The sequence below is a fragment of the Chiloscyllium punctatum genome, chromosome 35 (genome assembly GCF_047496795.1).
Source record: "Chiloscyllium punctatum isolate Juve2018m chromosome 35, sChiPun1.3, whole genome shotgun sequence".
NCBI lineage: Eukaryota > Metazoa > Chordata > Chondrichthyes > Orectolobiformes > Hemiscylliidae > Chiloscyllium > Chiloscyllium punctatum.
This window is the reverse complement of record NC_092773.1, coordinates 14,207,371-14,223,550: the sequence shown is the minus strand read 5'-3', so window position 1 is coordinate 14,223,550 and position 16,180 is coordinate 14,207,371. Positions and strand designations below refer to the sequence as shown.

At 41.0% G+C, this 16,180-nt stretch overlaps 1 protein-coding gene across 6 annotated transcripts in view; it reads right to left on the bottom strand.

Annotated features, from left to right (window-relative positions):
* LOC140459661 (transcription factor COE2) overlaps window positions 1–16,180 on the bottom strand; it is a 265,010-nt gene that overhangs the window by 221,176 nt on the left and 27,654 nt on the right. For all 6 annotated transcript variants that reach the window (XM_072554002.1, XM_072554001.1, XM_072553998.1 and 3 more), the window contains one exon: window positions 8,294–8,362. In XM_072554002.1, coding sequence (XP_072410103.1) covers window positions 8,294–8,362 — 69 coding nt within the window. The remainder of the gene's footprint in view (window positions 1–8,293; window positions 8,363–16,180) is intronic.

The window sequence follows — 16,180 nt, the reverse complement described above, 5'->3', positions numbered from 1 at the left end:
CTGCACACAGTACTCCAGGTGTGGTCTCACCAGGGCCCTGTACAGCTGCAGAAGAACCTCTTTGCTTCTCTTCTCAATCCCTCTTGTTATGAAGGCCAGCATGCTATTAGCCTTCTTCACTACCTGCTGTACCTGCATGCTTAACTTCATTGACTGGTGTACAAAAACACCCAGATCTCTCTGTACTGCCCCTTTACCTAAATTGATTCCATTTAGGTAGTAATCTGCCTTCCTGTTCTTGCCACCAAAGTGGATAACCATACATTTATCCACATTAAACTGCATCTGCCCACTCACCTAACTTGTCCAGGTCACCCTGTAATCTCCTAACATCCTCATCACATTTTACCCTGCCACCCAGCTTAGTATCATCAGCAAATTTGCTAATGTTATTACTAATACCATCTTCTATATCATTAGATATATTGTAAAAAGCTGCAGTCCCAGTACTGATCCCTGCGGTACCCCACTGGTCACTGCTTGCCATTCCGAAATGGAGCCGTTTATCACTCCTCTTTGTTTCCAATCAGCCAACCAAGTTTCAATCCAAGTTAGTACTTTGCCCCAATACCATGCGCCCTAATTTTGCTCACTAACCTCCTGTGTGGGACTTTATCAAAAGCTTTCTGAAAGTCCAGGTACACTACATCTACTGGATCTCCCTCGTCCATCTTCAGAGTTACATCCTCAAAGAACTCCAGAAGATTAGTCAAGCATGATTTCCCCTTCATAAATCCATGCTGACTCTGACCTATCCTGTTACTACCATCCAGATGTGTCGTAATTTCATCCTTTATAATAGACTGCAGCATCTTTCCCACCACTGAGGTCAGACTAACTGGTCTATAATTTCCTGCTTTCTCTCTCCCGCCTTTCTTAAAATGTGGTACAACATTAGCCACCCTCCAATCTGCAGGAACTGATCCCAAATCTATCGAACTCTGGAAAATAATCACCAACGCATCCGTGATTTCTCGAGCCACCTCCTTCAGTCCCTGGGATGTAGACTATCAGGCCCCGGGGACTTATCAACCTTCAGACCTAACAGTCTCTCCAACACCAATTCCTGGCAAATACAGACTCCCTTCAAATAACCCCCCCCCCCACCCCCCAAAACAAATTCCCTCCAAATCCAGGATCATCCTACTGAAACAAAAAAAGCAATGGCTGGAAAAGCTCAGCATGTTTGGCAGCATCTGTGGAAAGAAATCAGAGTTATGTTTTGGCTCAAATGACCCTTCCTCAGATGCTGCCAGATCTCCTGAGCTTTTCCAGCATAAACTATTTTTGGTTCTGACTTGCAGCATCTGCAGTTCTTTTGGTTTTTATTCTGCCTACTGAACCTTTTCTGCATTGTCTCGAATGCCAGTTTATTTTTCCTGAGATAAGGCAATGAAAACTGTTCACTGTATTCCAGATGTGGTTTTATTAGTGGCTGTAATGGTTTGGCAAGATCACCCTAATGTTTTACTCTATTCCCTTTAAAATTGAGGCTGGCAGCGCATTTGTCTTCCCTATTACTGAATTTGGATGCAAGTTTCTTGTGATTAATGCACGAGGACCCCTCAAATTCATCTGCGCTGCAGCTTTCTTCAGTCTTTACCCATTTGGGTAATATTCAGCTCTTCTATTCTTCTTGGCAAAGTGCATACTCAAATTTTCCCACTTTATTTTGCAATTGCCAAGGCTTTATCCACTCTTAGCCAGTCTGTATCTCTAGACTTTTTGCATCATCCTCCTGACTTGCTTACTCCCTGTCTTTGTCAAGCGCAAACTTGTCAACGGTACTTTAACTGTGGTAAATAATTATCGCCCGAGCGCTGAAGCCTGTGGCACCCCACAAGTTAGAGGTTGCTGTCCTAAAAATGTTGATCAAAATTATCTTGACTCTCAAGCTCTTGTTAGCTGAGAAGAATATGAGCACGAGGGGCAGGAGTCGGCTATTCAGCCCTTGAGCCTGCTCCGCTATTTTATAAGATAATGGCTGATCTCATCTTGGTCTCAACTCCACTTTTCTGTCCACTCCCCAAAACCCTTCCAACCGTGGCTAATTAAAAATCCGTCTCTCCTTAAATTTATTCAATGTCCTGATGTCCACTGCACTCTTTGAGAGACATAGTTTCTCATCTGTTTTAAATCTGTCACCCTTTGAACCGAAAACTACGATCTCTCATTCTAGATTGGTGCACAAGGAAAAACATCTGCTCTACGGCTACGATGTCAATCCCCTTTAGCATCTTATATCTGAATTACATCTCCCCTCGTTCTTCTGAACTTTAGAAAGCAGAGGCCTAAAACTGCTCAATCTCTCCTCGTAAGACAGGCCTTCCATCCTCTAACCAGCACTAATATACAACCCCCTGACACCATAGGCTCATATGTTACTGAGTAGTCCTTCCTGTGCCTTTTTCTTGAATGCTTTTTGGAAATAAATGTACTCTTATTTCATATAATCAGGGATTGAAATGAGGTGTTTCACAACCTGTAGGTCATGAGCCTCTATCAAATGATGCCTTAACTTCCAAAGACATTGAGAAAGCTGGAACAAGCAGACTGCAATGAAGTTGCAGTGTGGCATTTCAAACAACAATGTTGCTGGCTAGCTTGCAGTACAGATTACAGAAAAATATGGAGTTTTTTATTTTAAAAAATTCTTCAATGAATAATATATTGTTGAAAAAGTCTCTGAATATTACATTTTACACTCTCATTCCATTTTATAATAGTCAGATGTTTCGTGATTCAAGCCATATTTCGAAAGAGAGAAATTTAAACCACTTGGCTCTTGAAACACAGGAATTTGTTTTCATTAATCTTTTCCACAAAGAGTTTTATTCTGTTCAGAGAGGTTAAGCTTAAGTGATGGATGGGTTGCCAATATGTGCCAGTCGGATCTGGTTCATGTTATTCCCTGAAGCAATGCCCATAGGAGGCTGTTTATAGAGAAACCCAGGTGAAAGCCTGAGGCCCAAAGTGCAGAATTAAATGAAGGCTCAGGAAGCAGGATAGAAGAGGAGGTTGCTCACGAAGCAATGATTGTCAGGCTGAGGGTTTTAAAGCAAATAGGCTTCACATGGCTAAGAAGGAAGGGAGGAATTCTTGAAAAAGACTAATGTAGAGTAGCAAATAGACCAACTGGTCTTGATTTAAACATGGCAATCCCTTGAGAAGAAACAGTATTTAGAATTGTGTATTTGGAACTTGAATCAGAACAAAACAGATAAATTCAGAGAAGCACTGATGAGAATAGTTTTGTAAAATTTAGAGTGGAAGAAAAGGACAAGAATCATGACGAAGAGTTGGTAGCTGCATTTGATGGAGAGGTGATGATCACCAACTCACCACCACCCCAAATGGCAGTGTTCTGTTATTTAATTGTGACTGCTACAATCTAGCACAGTACGAAATCAGCTAGACTTAGAAGACTCCAAGTAGATTGTTTAATCCAATCTATTTAGTAACAGGGAATCAATTATTACTTGCCACACTTCTGGCTGGGTTGGAGTAAAGTTAGCCAGGGTCCAGTGCCATTCCTGATGGTTGCTTGCACGTGTTAGTTTTTACAGACAACCTGCTCTGTTTTATTCCCTCCACAGTGATTTATCTCAAAAGGTTGGATTTTCTGCTGGAAGGCCACCCATTCTGGGACAGTAGAGTGTTAGTCAGTACATGAAAATGAGGTCAACAGACCTTAAAGTGTTTCTTAACATTTAGCCCAAAGTTTGATACATGCAGGAAGGATGGGAAATGGGGACAAAATAGAAATCAGTAATCAGGTTGGATGGATCCTGACATGAAGTCTGTCGATTTTCATGATCCAATCCAGCAACATTTTCTGTTTCTGTAAATTCCATGAGCAATTAGGATAAGAATTATTTAATGAGAAAGAATAAAATGCATTATTTTGGTGAAGCTTCCAGTTCAATTACAGCATAGAATCATAGCGATGTACAGCATGGAAATAGATCCTTCAGCCCAACTTGTCCATGCCAACCGACTTTCCTAAACTAAATTCATTCTGTCTGCCTGCATTTGGCCCATATCCCTCTAAACTTTTTCTATTCATGCACCCGTCCAAATATATTTTAATTGTTGTAGTTGCATCGACTACTTCTGGCAGCTCATTCCTTATATGATCATCTTTGTGTGCAACTGTTGTCTCTCAGTTCCCTTGTAAATCTTTCTCCTCTCCCCTTAATTTAGGCCATCTCATTTTGGACTTCCCTATCATGTGGAAAAGACTTTCGCTATTCACCTTTATCTATGCCCTTCATGATTTTATAAACTTCTATCAGGTCAGCCCCCAGAATCCTACACTCCAAGGGAAAAAAGTCCCAGCCTATCCTGAAGAAAGCCAATAAATGCATCTCATAAAGCTCCTACTAGTGTTATTACAGGACTGATTACACCTCATTTGGTGTTTGAAATCAGATGTGAGCAGCTGGTGGATTTAGTATGTAAGAATGTTTGGGAATCCTTCATCTTTGCTTCCCAATAAAGTTTCAGTGTGAGATGCAATTTGCCAAAGCATCGTGTTCAACTTCATTAGGCTTGTGCTGGTTTCAACTGAACTGATGATTTGTGGACATACATTTCGTATACTTTGAACACTGTGCATAGATTCTTGCATATCCTGGCACTCTTGGGTTCTGCAGTAGTTAATGGACTGATAGAAAGTCAAACAAAGTTCCTTGTTTTTCTTAAATGATGTATTGTGTTGGATCATATTTTCTTGTTGACAGTAATTCTCTTGGGGTTTCTCAAAAAAATAAAAAAAAACCTTCATTTCAATGTTTCCCAATGTTCAGTTTGAGCTTGGAGACATCTGGTTATTTAATTTCCCAACTGGAAAGAGTTGGGGTTGAATCTTGCCTTGATGGGCATGTTAGTTAATTTAAAATCCAGCTAAAAAGGAAATAGGACTTGGCTAATGGTTTGTCCAAGAAAGCACTGTATGAACAAAAATGTAAGCGTGAAACAGGATCATTGAGTTCCACAGTTCAAACAATTTGTTTTTAGTTAAAATATATGAACAGAAAATATCAGGAATTGTATGCTCGTTGAATGTAAACAAAAGACAAAACTTTTTTTATGCTTGTGTGAGGTAAGGCTTGCTTAATATAATCAAGTTTGCTTTACTAATTGCTAAGATCACATGAGTTACCCCATTGCATTGACCCTTTGGCCTCACTGCACTGATTTTCATCTTGACTAAAAACCCATTATACAACATAACAACACCTCAGGATGCAGTTGCTAATCGCTAACAGATGCATTTTCTGAATGCCTAACTCAAGCTGACAATTTTCAATCAGCAAGGCCCTTACTCTCAGGCAAAATAGGATGAATGAACTCAGCACAGAAAGTTGGGTTTGGAGTTTTCCTGGTCTCTTGAGTTCACTTTTCAAGGGAGGACTGGAAGCCATTTTTGTTTACTCCTGTTATTTTTTTTTTAAAAAGCTGATAGACATCACACTGGTCGCCTGAGGTCTCAGTGGTGGCATTTCAGATGAAATAATGAGGAGTTTGACTCTAACATTTCATCACTGCCCTTTACAAGTCAGAGGACTGTGACCCAATATTCAGGAGCGTGTGACTGTGACAGGGAACAAGGCAGGAAGCAACCTATTATATCAATGGTAGAAAAACCTCAGTGCCATAAAATTTTTTGACATTTTAAGAAATATTCCTTTTCACCAAAGAAAAGCTTCCCCACCTGTTGTCTGCTGGTGTGTGATAACTACATTCCCATTCCAGTGGTTAGGGGCAGCACCGTGGCTCAGTAGTTAGCACTGCTGCCTCACAGCACCAGGGTCCCAGGTTCGATTCCAGCCTCAGGTGACCGTCTGTGTGGAGTTTGCACGTTCTCCCCGTGTCTGCGTGTATTTCCTCCGCGTGCTCAGGTTTCCTCCCACAGTCCAAAGATGTGCAGGTCAGGTGAATTGGCCATGCTAAATTGCCCATAGTATTAGGTGCATTAGTCAGAGGGAAATGGGTCTGGGTGGGTTACTCTTCAGAGGGTCAGTGTGGACTGGTTGGGCCGAAGGACCTGTTTCCACACTGTAGGGAATCCAATCAAATCTAAAGTTTATACGGAATCTTATTGACTTCCTTAAGGAGCACCTTTTCAGGGCTACAAATGCAATTGCAGTAAACACAAGAGAACATCATAACCAAGAAGTTTTCCTTCAATCACACACCCTCCCAACTGAAACGTATTGCCATTTCCTCAAGTGTCATTTAAACTACATTTCAAGTAGCATGTCTGTGTATTTACACCACATGAATTGCTGCATGTCAAAAATGTGTTTCACCACCTTTTTCTCCAGTACAGTGAGCAATGGACAATAATCGCTACTATGGCCAGTGTTGGTCACATCCCACTAACTCATAAATTTAACAGAAGCTCAGATCCACAGTGTGTTCATCATTGTTTTCCCTTCCATTAACATCTGCTATCAGGGAATTGCATGACAACTGAAATCCAGCCCCACTGTGCCTAAGTTTGAGTATGGCTTCCATGTCATGATTAACCTAACATCTCTCTCAATATTTTTGCAAATGGGAACATAGGAGCAATTGCCAGATGACTACACTGCTGATGATTGTGTTTGTCCGAATAGAGTGACACCTCCTTCAATATATCCCAGATTGTTTCTGCCTGGTTGGTTAAATGTTCTGTGTGCTAATAAGCAATGGACAGTACAATGGTTCACATTCCTGAACTCTAGAAAAGTTTTCACCAGTTATTCCAGAGAAAAATTAACAAAAATGGCTGTCTGGCCAATGTGAGAAAGTGCATAACTTTGAATCCAGTTCACCCATTTCTGAAATAAATGGAATGTAAAGACTGTCATGACAGGATGAATAATGTATCAACACTGTAGTATTATTATCAAGTAAGTTCAAATGTACTGCTTAGCTGTGGTGTTGCACATTTCATGCCCTCTTACTGTTAACTGCCCTCAGCCAATGTATTGCCAGTTAGCACCAATGCACCTCATCTTGACGAGTGAGATTTCAGTCAGGTTTCCTCCTCCAGATTGCAGCTGCTTTACATCCATCACAGGTTCCACTTTCTATCTTAGATTTTGTAGTTCGTGCAACATATTGTTTGCATGGGTTCATTTTACAGGAGCATGTTAACTTCTATCCAATCTTAAAATGACCCAATTATCATGAAACTTTAGAAGCTCTGTGAAAAACGTGCAGTCTTCATCAGCATAGTAATTGTGATCCAGTGACCATTGTTAGAAAGTCAGTGCACAGCTATCAAACGACAAGCACTTCAGCCGCAATTACAGTGCCCTGGCAACAATAATTAGGTTCAGGTGAAAGAATAGCTATTTCAGTGAGGTTGTAGGGACACACTTTCCTCTTGACCTTTGTGCTTATTTCCAGTTCTGTACAATAAGGAGACTGAAGCTATATTTGATGGTGCAACAGTGACCTTCCAAAATCTTCTCCAGTTAAAAGAATAAAGACAACAAGGATGGCACACAACTGAATCACATGATCTTCAACTGGGGACTCCAGAGACTTAAAGCATCTGCTATGAATTGGCTTGGTAATATAATGAGCAGATTGGTAGCATAATATGGGAAGTAGTTTCAGTAACTGGTGAACAGCTAGTGAGCATTTTTTTTCCTGATTCTTCATGGCTTGGGGCAAGACAGGGAATTGGAAGAAGTTCGAGTGAAATTGAGGTTCATCGACAAGTCCGCTGGGTCTTGACACTCAATTTTAATGAAAGCCAGAAGTTTTAAAAATCAATGGTAATAAAAGTTCTAACTTTTCTTCTTTAGCGATGTAGGTCCCTATATTTTAACTTAGAATTTACTGCTGTAATATAGGCATGGACAATGTCTGGTTTGAAGAATCTTCGTGCACTCTGGAATTACTGATCCCAAATGACTACATTTGCCATCTTTTCTTATAATGATTTACCACACATGTGCCATCATAATCTTTGTCTTTAAGTCACTTGCCACAACCACGAGGTACTATGCATCGAGTACATTCTCCATGGACTTCACCATCACATGCTAGTAAACATTCAGTGCCTGATGTAAATGTGCCATGATGTCCTCAACCTTCTCCACTGTACTGTAATGATATGTTCACAATCATTCTGGGTGCTTTGACTCCTCACATTAGAAACAGGCCTACAATCTAAGGCTATCACAAACATCTGCTTGAAACCACACACTGTGGTTGATCAGGCACAGCTCAGAACACTTTACTACCACTCCCCTGGAGGGACATTTGAAAGAAGTAAAACACTGCTTCATACCTGTCAATGATGACGGGATCTGATGGAGTTTCATTTCTGTTGCCACAGCTCTTTTTTTCACAGCAGCGGCTGGAAGGAAGCAAAGCAAATCTGTTAAGTAAACAGCACAAATCAACACTGCTTGGAGGAAGCAATAGCCTTCGGATTACATTACGGACAAATTGGAGCACCGATTCCCACTATTGAATAACACCTCAGTGCTCTTGTATATTCTTGTGTGTGTTTGTAGTGCAAAAACAAGTCGTACAGCCCAACAACTCCATGTTAATGACAATAGCCCCTACTCTATTCATTGAGAATTCAGGTTTGCCAGGATTGGAGATTGCATCTTGCTAAATTTGTATCTGGAGTGAGGGATATGGAAAAAACAAAAGAAGAAAGGAGGTGAATCGAAGAGGAACCATTATGTTACTGAATGGCAGCGCAGGTTTAAGGAACAGTGGAGCCTACTGTTCCTATTTCCTCTATCCTCATGAAAATATTTTGAGTTGTACAATACGAAACATTTCCACCTCAACATGACTTCATAAGTGAAAGCGTTTTCTCAATTAAACATTTTAAAAGATACTAGATTGATTTGTCATCCAGATGGCTGTAATTTCAGTTTCCCCCATGTCAGTTGTGAAAAATTAGCAGACTTAGCTGTTCACTTTGGTATTTGTTGAACATTGGCAGCTATTTTGATCATATAGGTTTCCATTGTTGTTTTGCTGAGGTCCTTCATGGTCTATATTGCTTACTCAAACAAGCTGTTTTCTGAGTTTTTGAACGTTTCCATTGAGCCTTTACTAATCTAATAGTTTTTTGCGCTTGTTAATGCAGGAAAGTAACTACCATACTCGAGTTAAATAATTAATTTGAAGAAATCACATTTTTGTTGCATCAATGCTAAGTGAAAAACATGTGCTGCATGTGTTCTTTTCTTGAAATGATTATTTAATATTATATGGATATAAATATTAAATTAGTGACGTTGAGAACATCTTGCAGTTTTGGATCTTTGTTGATAAGAGTCAGGTCCACAGCTGAGAAACATTTAAATTCTTTACTTGCATCGTCTTTGCGGTGCACTTTACTCATGTCACGGTGACAATTTGACCGCAGAATTTTCAAGAACTTTAACCTCTTGTACGTGCATTTATTTTTTGAGAATCTCGCAAGTAACCATGAACATCAAGATTTCTTTCTGGCAAAGTGGTTAACAATTAGCATTTACTGCAGTGGGGAGGGCTGAGTGGCTTGATATTGGCTTCTGTTTTTGTGATTAATTATTTTAGTGAAATTTGTGCTTGTCAATCAGGATGCTGGTGCTATGTCATGAAACACTTCAGCAACTATTGTCAGCAGTAAATACAAACCGTACAAGTTTGGCATGCGAGAAAAGAATAAAGCTCCTCTACTGTTTGAAACTGAGAGTAAAAATGTAAATGTCCCTCTACACTGTCCCACCAAACACTTCTAGAAATAGTAGAACATGGATTAGATGCAGAATAAAGAGTGGCTCAGCTAGTCCGAATAAATCAAAGCAGAGACTTTTCTCTCTTTTATTTTTGTGTTTTTTGGGGGGGGTATCAGATCCACCTGTGCCTCGCAAATTGCAGGAATTGCTGTAAAAAGGACTCATAGGGTGGTTAGCTTGGTCAACCATTTCTTTACACAATGAAGTCCTAATTTTGGTCTGACAGCTCGTGACCAAAGAGAGAGCAGACCTTTTCCCACTGTGCAGCAAAAATGTAAGATGACTGTTTCTGTTAAGCAGAAATTCCATTTTCATGAGGTCTTTTGCATTTGTTACACAGAAACCGAGATAACCCAGCAACTCTTTGGATAATACCTTCAAGAAAGGCAAACACCCCAAGTTACTTCACTGTCGTGTTCCAAAATAACACTTACCCGTGTAATGAAATATTTAAACAACACTCTAGATCTTAGTCACAAAATTGTGGTTTAAGTAATGTCTTAAAGGAAGCCAGAGAGATTCAGGGAAACTTTCCCAAACTCAGTGCTGAAGACAGTGCAGTGATTAAAATATGGATTTTACAAGATATAAAGTTTGAAGAACCCGGAGAAGTCAGAGTTGTGGATTGGAGAAAGCGACTGAGATGGGGCGTATCCATTGTCTTACCTTCCTGTCTGGAAAAGCAGAACAACTAGAAGGAACAATATTGGTTCTCACTTCAGGACACACATACTTATGTGCAGCACAAATAGTACCACTTAGCAGTCGACCAAATGGCCTGTTTCTGTGGTCTAACTTTGAGACTATTTACGTGGCACAATAAGTCCACTGAGGATCATTAATGAACTGAGAGAGATCTCAAATAAACTTCGCACTGTATCTTCAATATCTTTTGATTTTAATGTATCACAAACAATTTAAGTTCCAGGGATTGTCAGAAGGACATTGTGAAACTTATGACAATTCTGTACCAACAGAACATTCCAGCTCAGACAGCACAAAGGATCAATGATTAGTCATGGCAATTTTGTGATTAAAATGAGTAGAAAGCAATACAAATCATACCTGTTCTAATTAGTTAAAGGAAAAATAAATGGCGTTTTCAGGGAGCCAAATGACTGATAGATGGATAGAAGAAACTGCAGTTCTGTCCTGGAGTATGTAGCTTCACAATAAGATTGGTTTTCAAATGAGTAAGGAGATGCGGCTTGAGAAGTTGGAACTGTTGGGTTCATGGGTGAAGTTTGGAAAGTAGGTTTCTGTATGAGGGGTTTCCAGGTAAGTCATTGGAATATTAACTATTCAATGAGATCTTGGCTGATCTATGACCTGAATTTTCCCTTAACCTTGAATGCCTTAGCTTACAAATGTCAATCAATCTCAGTTCAAATATTAGCAATTGATCTAACTTAAAAATTACAATTTGTGGGAGAAAGTTCCAAAGCTCTATAACCTTTTACATGCAGGAGTGGCTCCTACATTTACCCCGAAGGTGATGCCAACAGAATCTTTATGTGTGATTTTTAGCGATTGTATGGGCATGGGTTCAATCAAACGGTGTATCGGTTTTCATAACACTTATGGTGTACAGTCCAATCCTTCATTCTATTCTCAGTACTGACAACAGCAGTCCTTTCCCCACTGAGAGTTGTTCAGATTTGTACCATCTGTTGGGCATGAAGCTGGAGAGAGCAAGAAGCACTGCCGTGTGAGTAAGGACACATCTGCACAAACTTCCTCTGTTGATCCTTAGTTAGATGTGGTTAGACAATTGAAAATGTTGTCACTCTCAGCTGAAATTTAGCTGTTAACCCTCTGATTTTACACTGCACCAGGCAATGTTTGTGATATTTTTCTCATTGTACTACACCTTATTCACCTATCTGTATGATAGATTTCTTAAACAGAAGAGCAAACATCATGGCTCCACAGTTAGATCAGTTAGTAAGGCTATTGGGTTCCACTACTCTGCTGCGCTCAGTGCTGTATAATCTGAGAGAAAACCTGTCACCAGCCAGTGATACATTTTAGAAATTGAACACAGATATACAGCAACAGCAATTTGCACTCTTCTAGTGACTTGAATGTGGAAAAGTGTTCAGTGATATAAGGTTGAATAGATTTGAGTTGACACTTTGTGGAATTTAGATGAATGAGCTGTGATCAAATTGAAACCTGCATGTGATTACTGTTTAAAAAATGATAAAATTCTGAGGGGCATTGACAGGATCAATGCTTAAAGTCTGCATTTTTTCTGGTTGGATGGTCAAAAACAGTGGTACAACCGTGACACTTCAAGTTGGCATGAAGATAAATTTCTTCAGAACAGGCAGTTGTGAATCTTTGGGACTTTTATTCTCAAGGTATCTGTGGACACACAATTGGGTCTATTCAAAGCTGAGCATGTTAGACATTAGGCTCCAGAGGATTCAAGGGATATGGAAATTGGGCAGCAAAGTGTAGTTCGGGTAACAGCAAGTCCAAGGGCCTGCCACTTTCTGCTCTTTTTCCTCCTCCACTATTTCTTGTTTTGAATTCTTACAAAATTGTCCTTCAACCTCTCCAATGAGGGTGTAATGGAAAAATGGTGGGAATGCCAAAATGGATGTACTGGGATGGGTGACCCCAGACAGGAGTACCAAGGAGGGTCTAAAGGAAAAGAATGTTGTCGAGAAGCAGAAGGCTTGGGAAAGGAATGCCAAAGGATAACTGATTCTGGATTAGTGGTGCTGGAGAGCACAGCAGTTCAGGCAGCATTCAAGGAGCAGCGAATTTGACATTTCAGGCAAAAGCCCTTCATCAGGAATTGTTTTTGGGGGCTGGGGAAACGGAAGTCTTGGAGGAGGTGGAGGGCGTGGGTGGTGTCTCGAACGTATGTGGGGAGTTCCTGGACTAGGGGGGATAGGACAGTGTCGAGGTAGGTAGAGATGAGTTCATTGGGGCCGGAGCATGCTGAGACAATAGGTCGGCCAGGGTGGTCAGGCTTGTGGATCTTGGGAAGGAGGTAGAACCGGGCAGTGCGGGGTTCCCGGACTATGAGGTTGGAAGCTGTGGGTGGGAGATCTCCTGAGGTGATGAGGTTCTGTACGGTCTGGGAGATGATGGTTTGGTGATGGGGGCGTGGGGTCATGGTCGAGGGGGCAGTGGGAAGAGGTGTCCTCGAGTTGGCGGTTTGGCTTCAGCAGTGTAGAGGTCAGTGCGCCAGACTACCACTGCGCCCCCTTTATCCGTTGGCTTGATGGTGAGGTTGGGATTGGAGCAGAGGGATTGGAGGGATGCGCGTTGTGAGGGTGAGAGGTTGGAGGGGGGTAGACAGGTTGAGGCGGTTAATGTCCCGGCGGCAGTTGGAAATGAAGAGGTCGAGGGCAGGTAATAGGCCAGCGCGGGGTGTCCAGGTGGATGCACTGGTGGATAACTGAACTGTTGCCAATTAGAAAAGAGAGATTTGGATTTCTATAGTGCCTTTAAAGACATCAGGAGATCCGAAAATGCCTAACAGCCAATTAAATACTTTTGAGGTGTCCTCACTGTTATAATGCATTGAACATAGCAACTAATGTATGATAAACTACTTCAAGCAGCAATGTCACAATATTCAGATCACCTGTTTCTCAGTCTGAGTTTTAGTAGTGGGTGAGGAATGCCCAGGATACACAAGGGAGATATAACTTCTTTTGAAGCAGTGCCAGGGAATCATTGATGTCCAGCTGAAAAAGCAGACAGCATTGCTGACTGTGCATCAGAAGTGGGGTTCACAACTCCTCAGATACTGAACCAGTCCGGGCCCAAATGCAACAAGACGTAGAAAATATCCAGGCTGAGGCTGACAAGTGGCAAGTAACATTTGCACCAGACATATGCTGGCAATGGCGATCTCCAACAAGAGACAATCTAACCACTGCCCCATCTCAATCATCATCCTAGGTCTTGCTCTTGACCCAAAATTCAACTGGACTCACCATATAAAAATAGTGGCTCCAAGAGAAGATCAGAAATACTACAGCAGCGAACTCACCTCTGACTCTCTAAAGCCTGCCCACCATGAACAAGGCACAAGTCAAGACTGTGTTGGAACACTCCCCACTTGCCTTGATTAGCGTAGCTCCAACACCAAAGGAGCTCAACACCATCCAAGATGTGGAGGAGCCGGTGTTGAAATGGGGTGGACAAAGTTAATAATCACACAACACCAGGTTATAGTCCAACAGGTTTATTTGGAAGCACTAGCTTTCGGAGTGTGGATCCTTCATTAGGTGGTTGCGGAGAGTAAGACCATTACTCCAAAAGCCCGTGCTTCCAAATAAACCTGTTGGACTATAACCTGGTGTTGTGTGATTATTACCTTTTGAATACCATCCCACACAAAGCCACCTACTTGATTGGCACCATATCGATAAGTATCCAGTCTTTCCACTACTGATGCTCAGTGTACTGCAGAAATTCACCAAAAATCCTCAGACAGCACCTTGTAATTCCACAACCACTTTCACCTAGAAGGACAAGAGCACCAGATACATGGGTACACACACCACCGCTGACAAATTCCTCTCCAAGCCACTCACCATCCTTACTTGGACATACATTGCTCTTCCTTCACTGTTGTTGGGTCAAAATCTTGGAATTTCCTCCCTAAGGACATTGTGGTCTACCTGCAGCACATGGACTGCAGTGACTCAAGAAGGTAGCTCAAGGGTAACAAGGGAAAGGCATTAAATGCAGGCCCAACAATGCCCATATCCTATGAATGAATTTAAAAATGCATGGAGGTTTGACCCTGTTCCCATTGTAGTCCAGACACACAGATGCCATGGTAGTTTGAATAGATGGCTACATTTTATTTCAACATTCAGAATGATCGTGAAAGTGAAGGCAGCAGGATGGGGAATTTGTACTTGGTTTGATATTCCCAAAAATTGAGTCATTGCTGTGAGATAATGTTGGGCTCACTATAATATATCCACTCATAATTTAGTAATATTAATTCCCTGATTGTTCCAGCCCTGTGAAATCCTACTTGTCAGCACACCAGTAATTTGCAGGACTTTAATTTCTCCATGGAATGATTACATTTTTGAATATAAAGCAGCATTTTGGGTGAAAATTTGTTGGCTTTGCAAGATACCATGTTCCTTGATCTGTGAAATTATATGTACGTACAGTCATGTATTCCACTGCTGACTGTGAACCTTCTCTGGGATGTTTTACTGTGTCACTTGAAAGAGAAGTACATCATCACAGAGATGCTTTGAATGACCACTGATATTGTTTAGCTTTCAGCAAATGCTGTGCCAGAGAAAGCCTTCAGCCTCTGATTCTCTCAGTGATGAGCTCCAGTGATTTCAATCAATCTAATTGTGGTCAGATGTTTTCCTGCAGGTATTATATCCTCAGTGTCCGGTAGAAAGAGAGGTAGAGATTCCTGATCAGCTGTGTGATGGAAAGAACATTGTAGTCTCTACCGTCACCATCCATAGTGCCAAACTACAACATGAATGTAAAGAGCATGTTGCTACAACAATTTTGACCACCTGAGTGAACTGTAACATGCCACCACCTCCACAACTGTTTTCTTTCATTCATTCATGGAATATGGCTGTGTTGGCTAGGGAAACAAAATATTGTCCATCATTCATTGCTCTTGAGAAGGTGGTGAGTTTCCTTCTTGAATCTGTGATGATACTATGGCTTTGTGATGAGAGGTTGAGACCAAGGTGCCGAGAGTCTCCTCCAAACCAATGAAATAAACCATTTGTGAGACTTTGGGTGTTTTGTACAAGTTGGAACGATAGAAGCAGTCTGAAATGGGTGGGGTCAAACTCCCACAGAACCAGGATTTTAATCTTAGCTCTCAGTAGCTGTTGGAGTTGTGAAATCTGCTGCATTTTGCTCTTTCTTTGCTGCAGCTAAAAGCTTGGGTTATCTTCCTGCTGCTGGAATTGCATGTGACAGAATCTATGTTACTGGATTTGCCTTTGCCAAGAGTATGCTTTTGGGATATTACTCTATTGGAACAGTGAATAAGTAGTTGATTATTTTGTTAATTACTTCAATAAATTTACAGCGAAGCCATTCTTTTGTTTTTATTTTGTCTGTATTTTAACTGTAGTGTATGAATGAAGTGTGTTTGCTTCAAGCCTGGTAGATTGACCAATTGAATAGCACCCAGAATGCAACGCCTGGCACTTGCTTTGAAAATAAGAAAATGTTGGGGTGGAGGCAATATTTTTGATAGATTAGAGGGGTTTTGTTCTGAACAATAATAAACTACTGCAGTACTTTTTGTGAACATACACTAACTATGCTTGTTAGTGTTGGAGAAAGGTTGGTTAGTAAGTTTGCAGATGACACTAAAATTTGTGTTGTAAAGGAAAGTGAAGAAGGTTATCTAAAATTCCAAAGGGATCTTGATCATTTGGGCTGAGGAATGG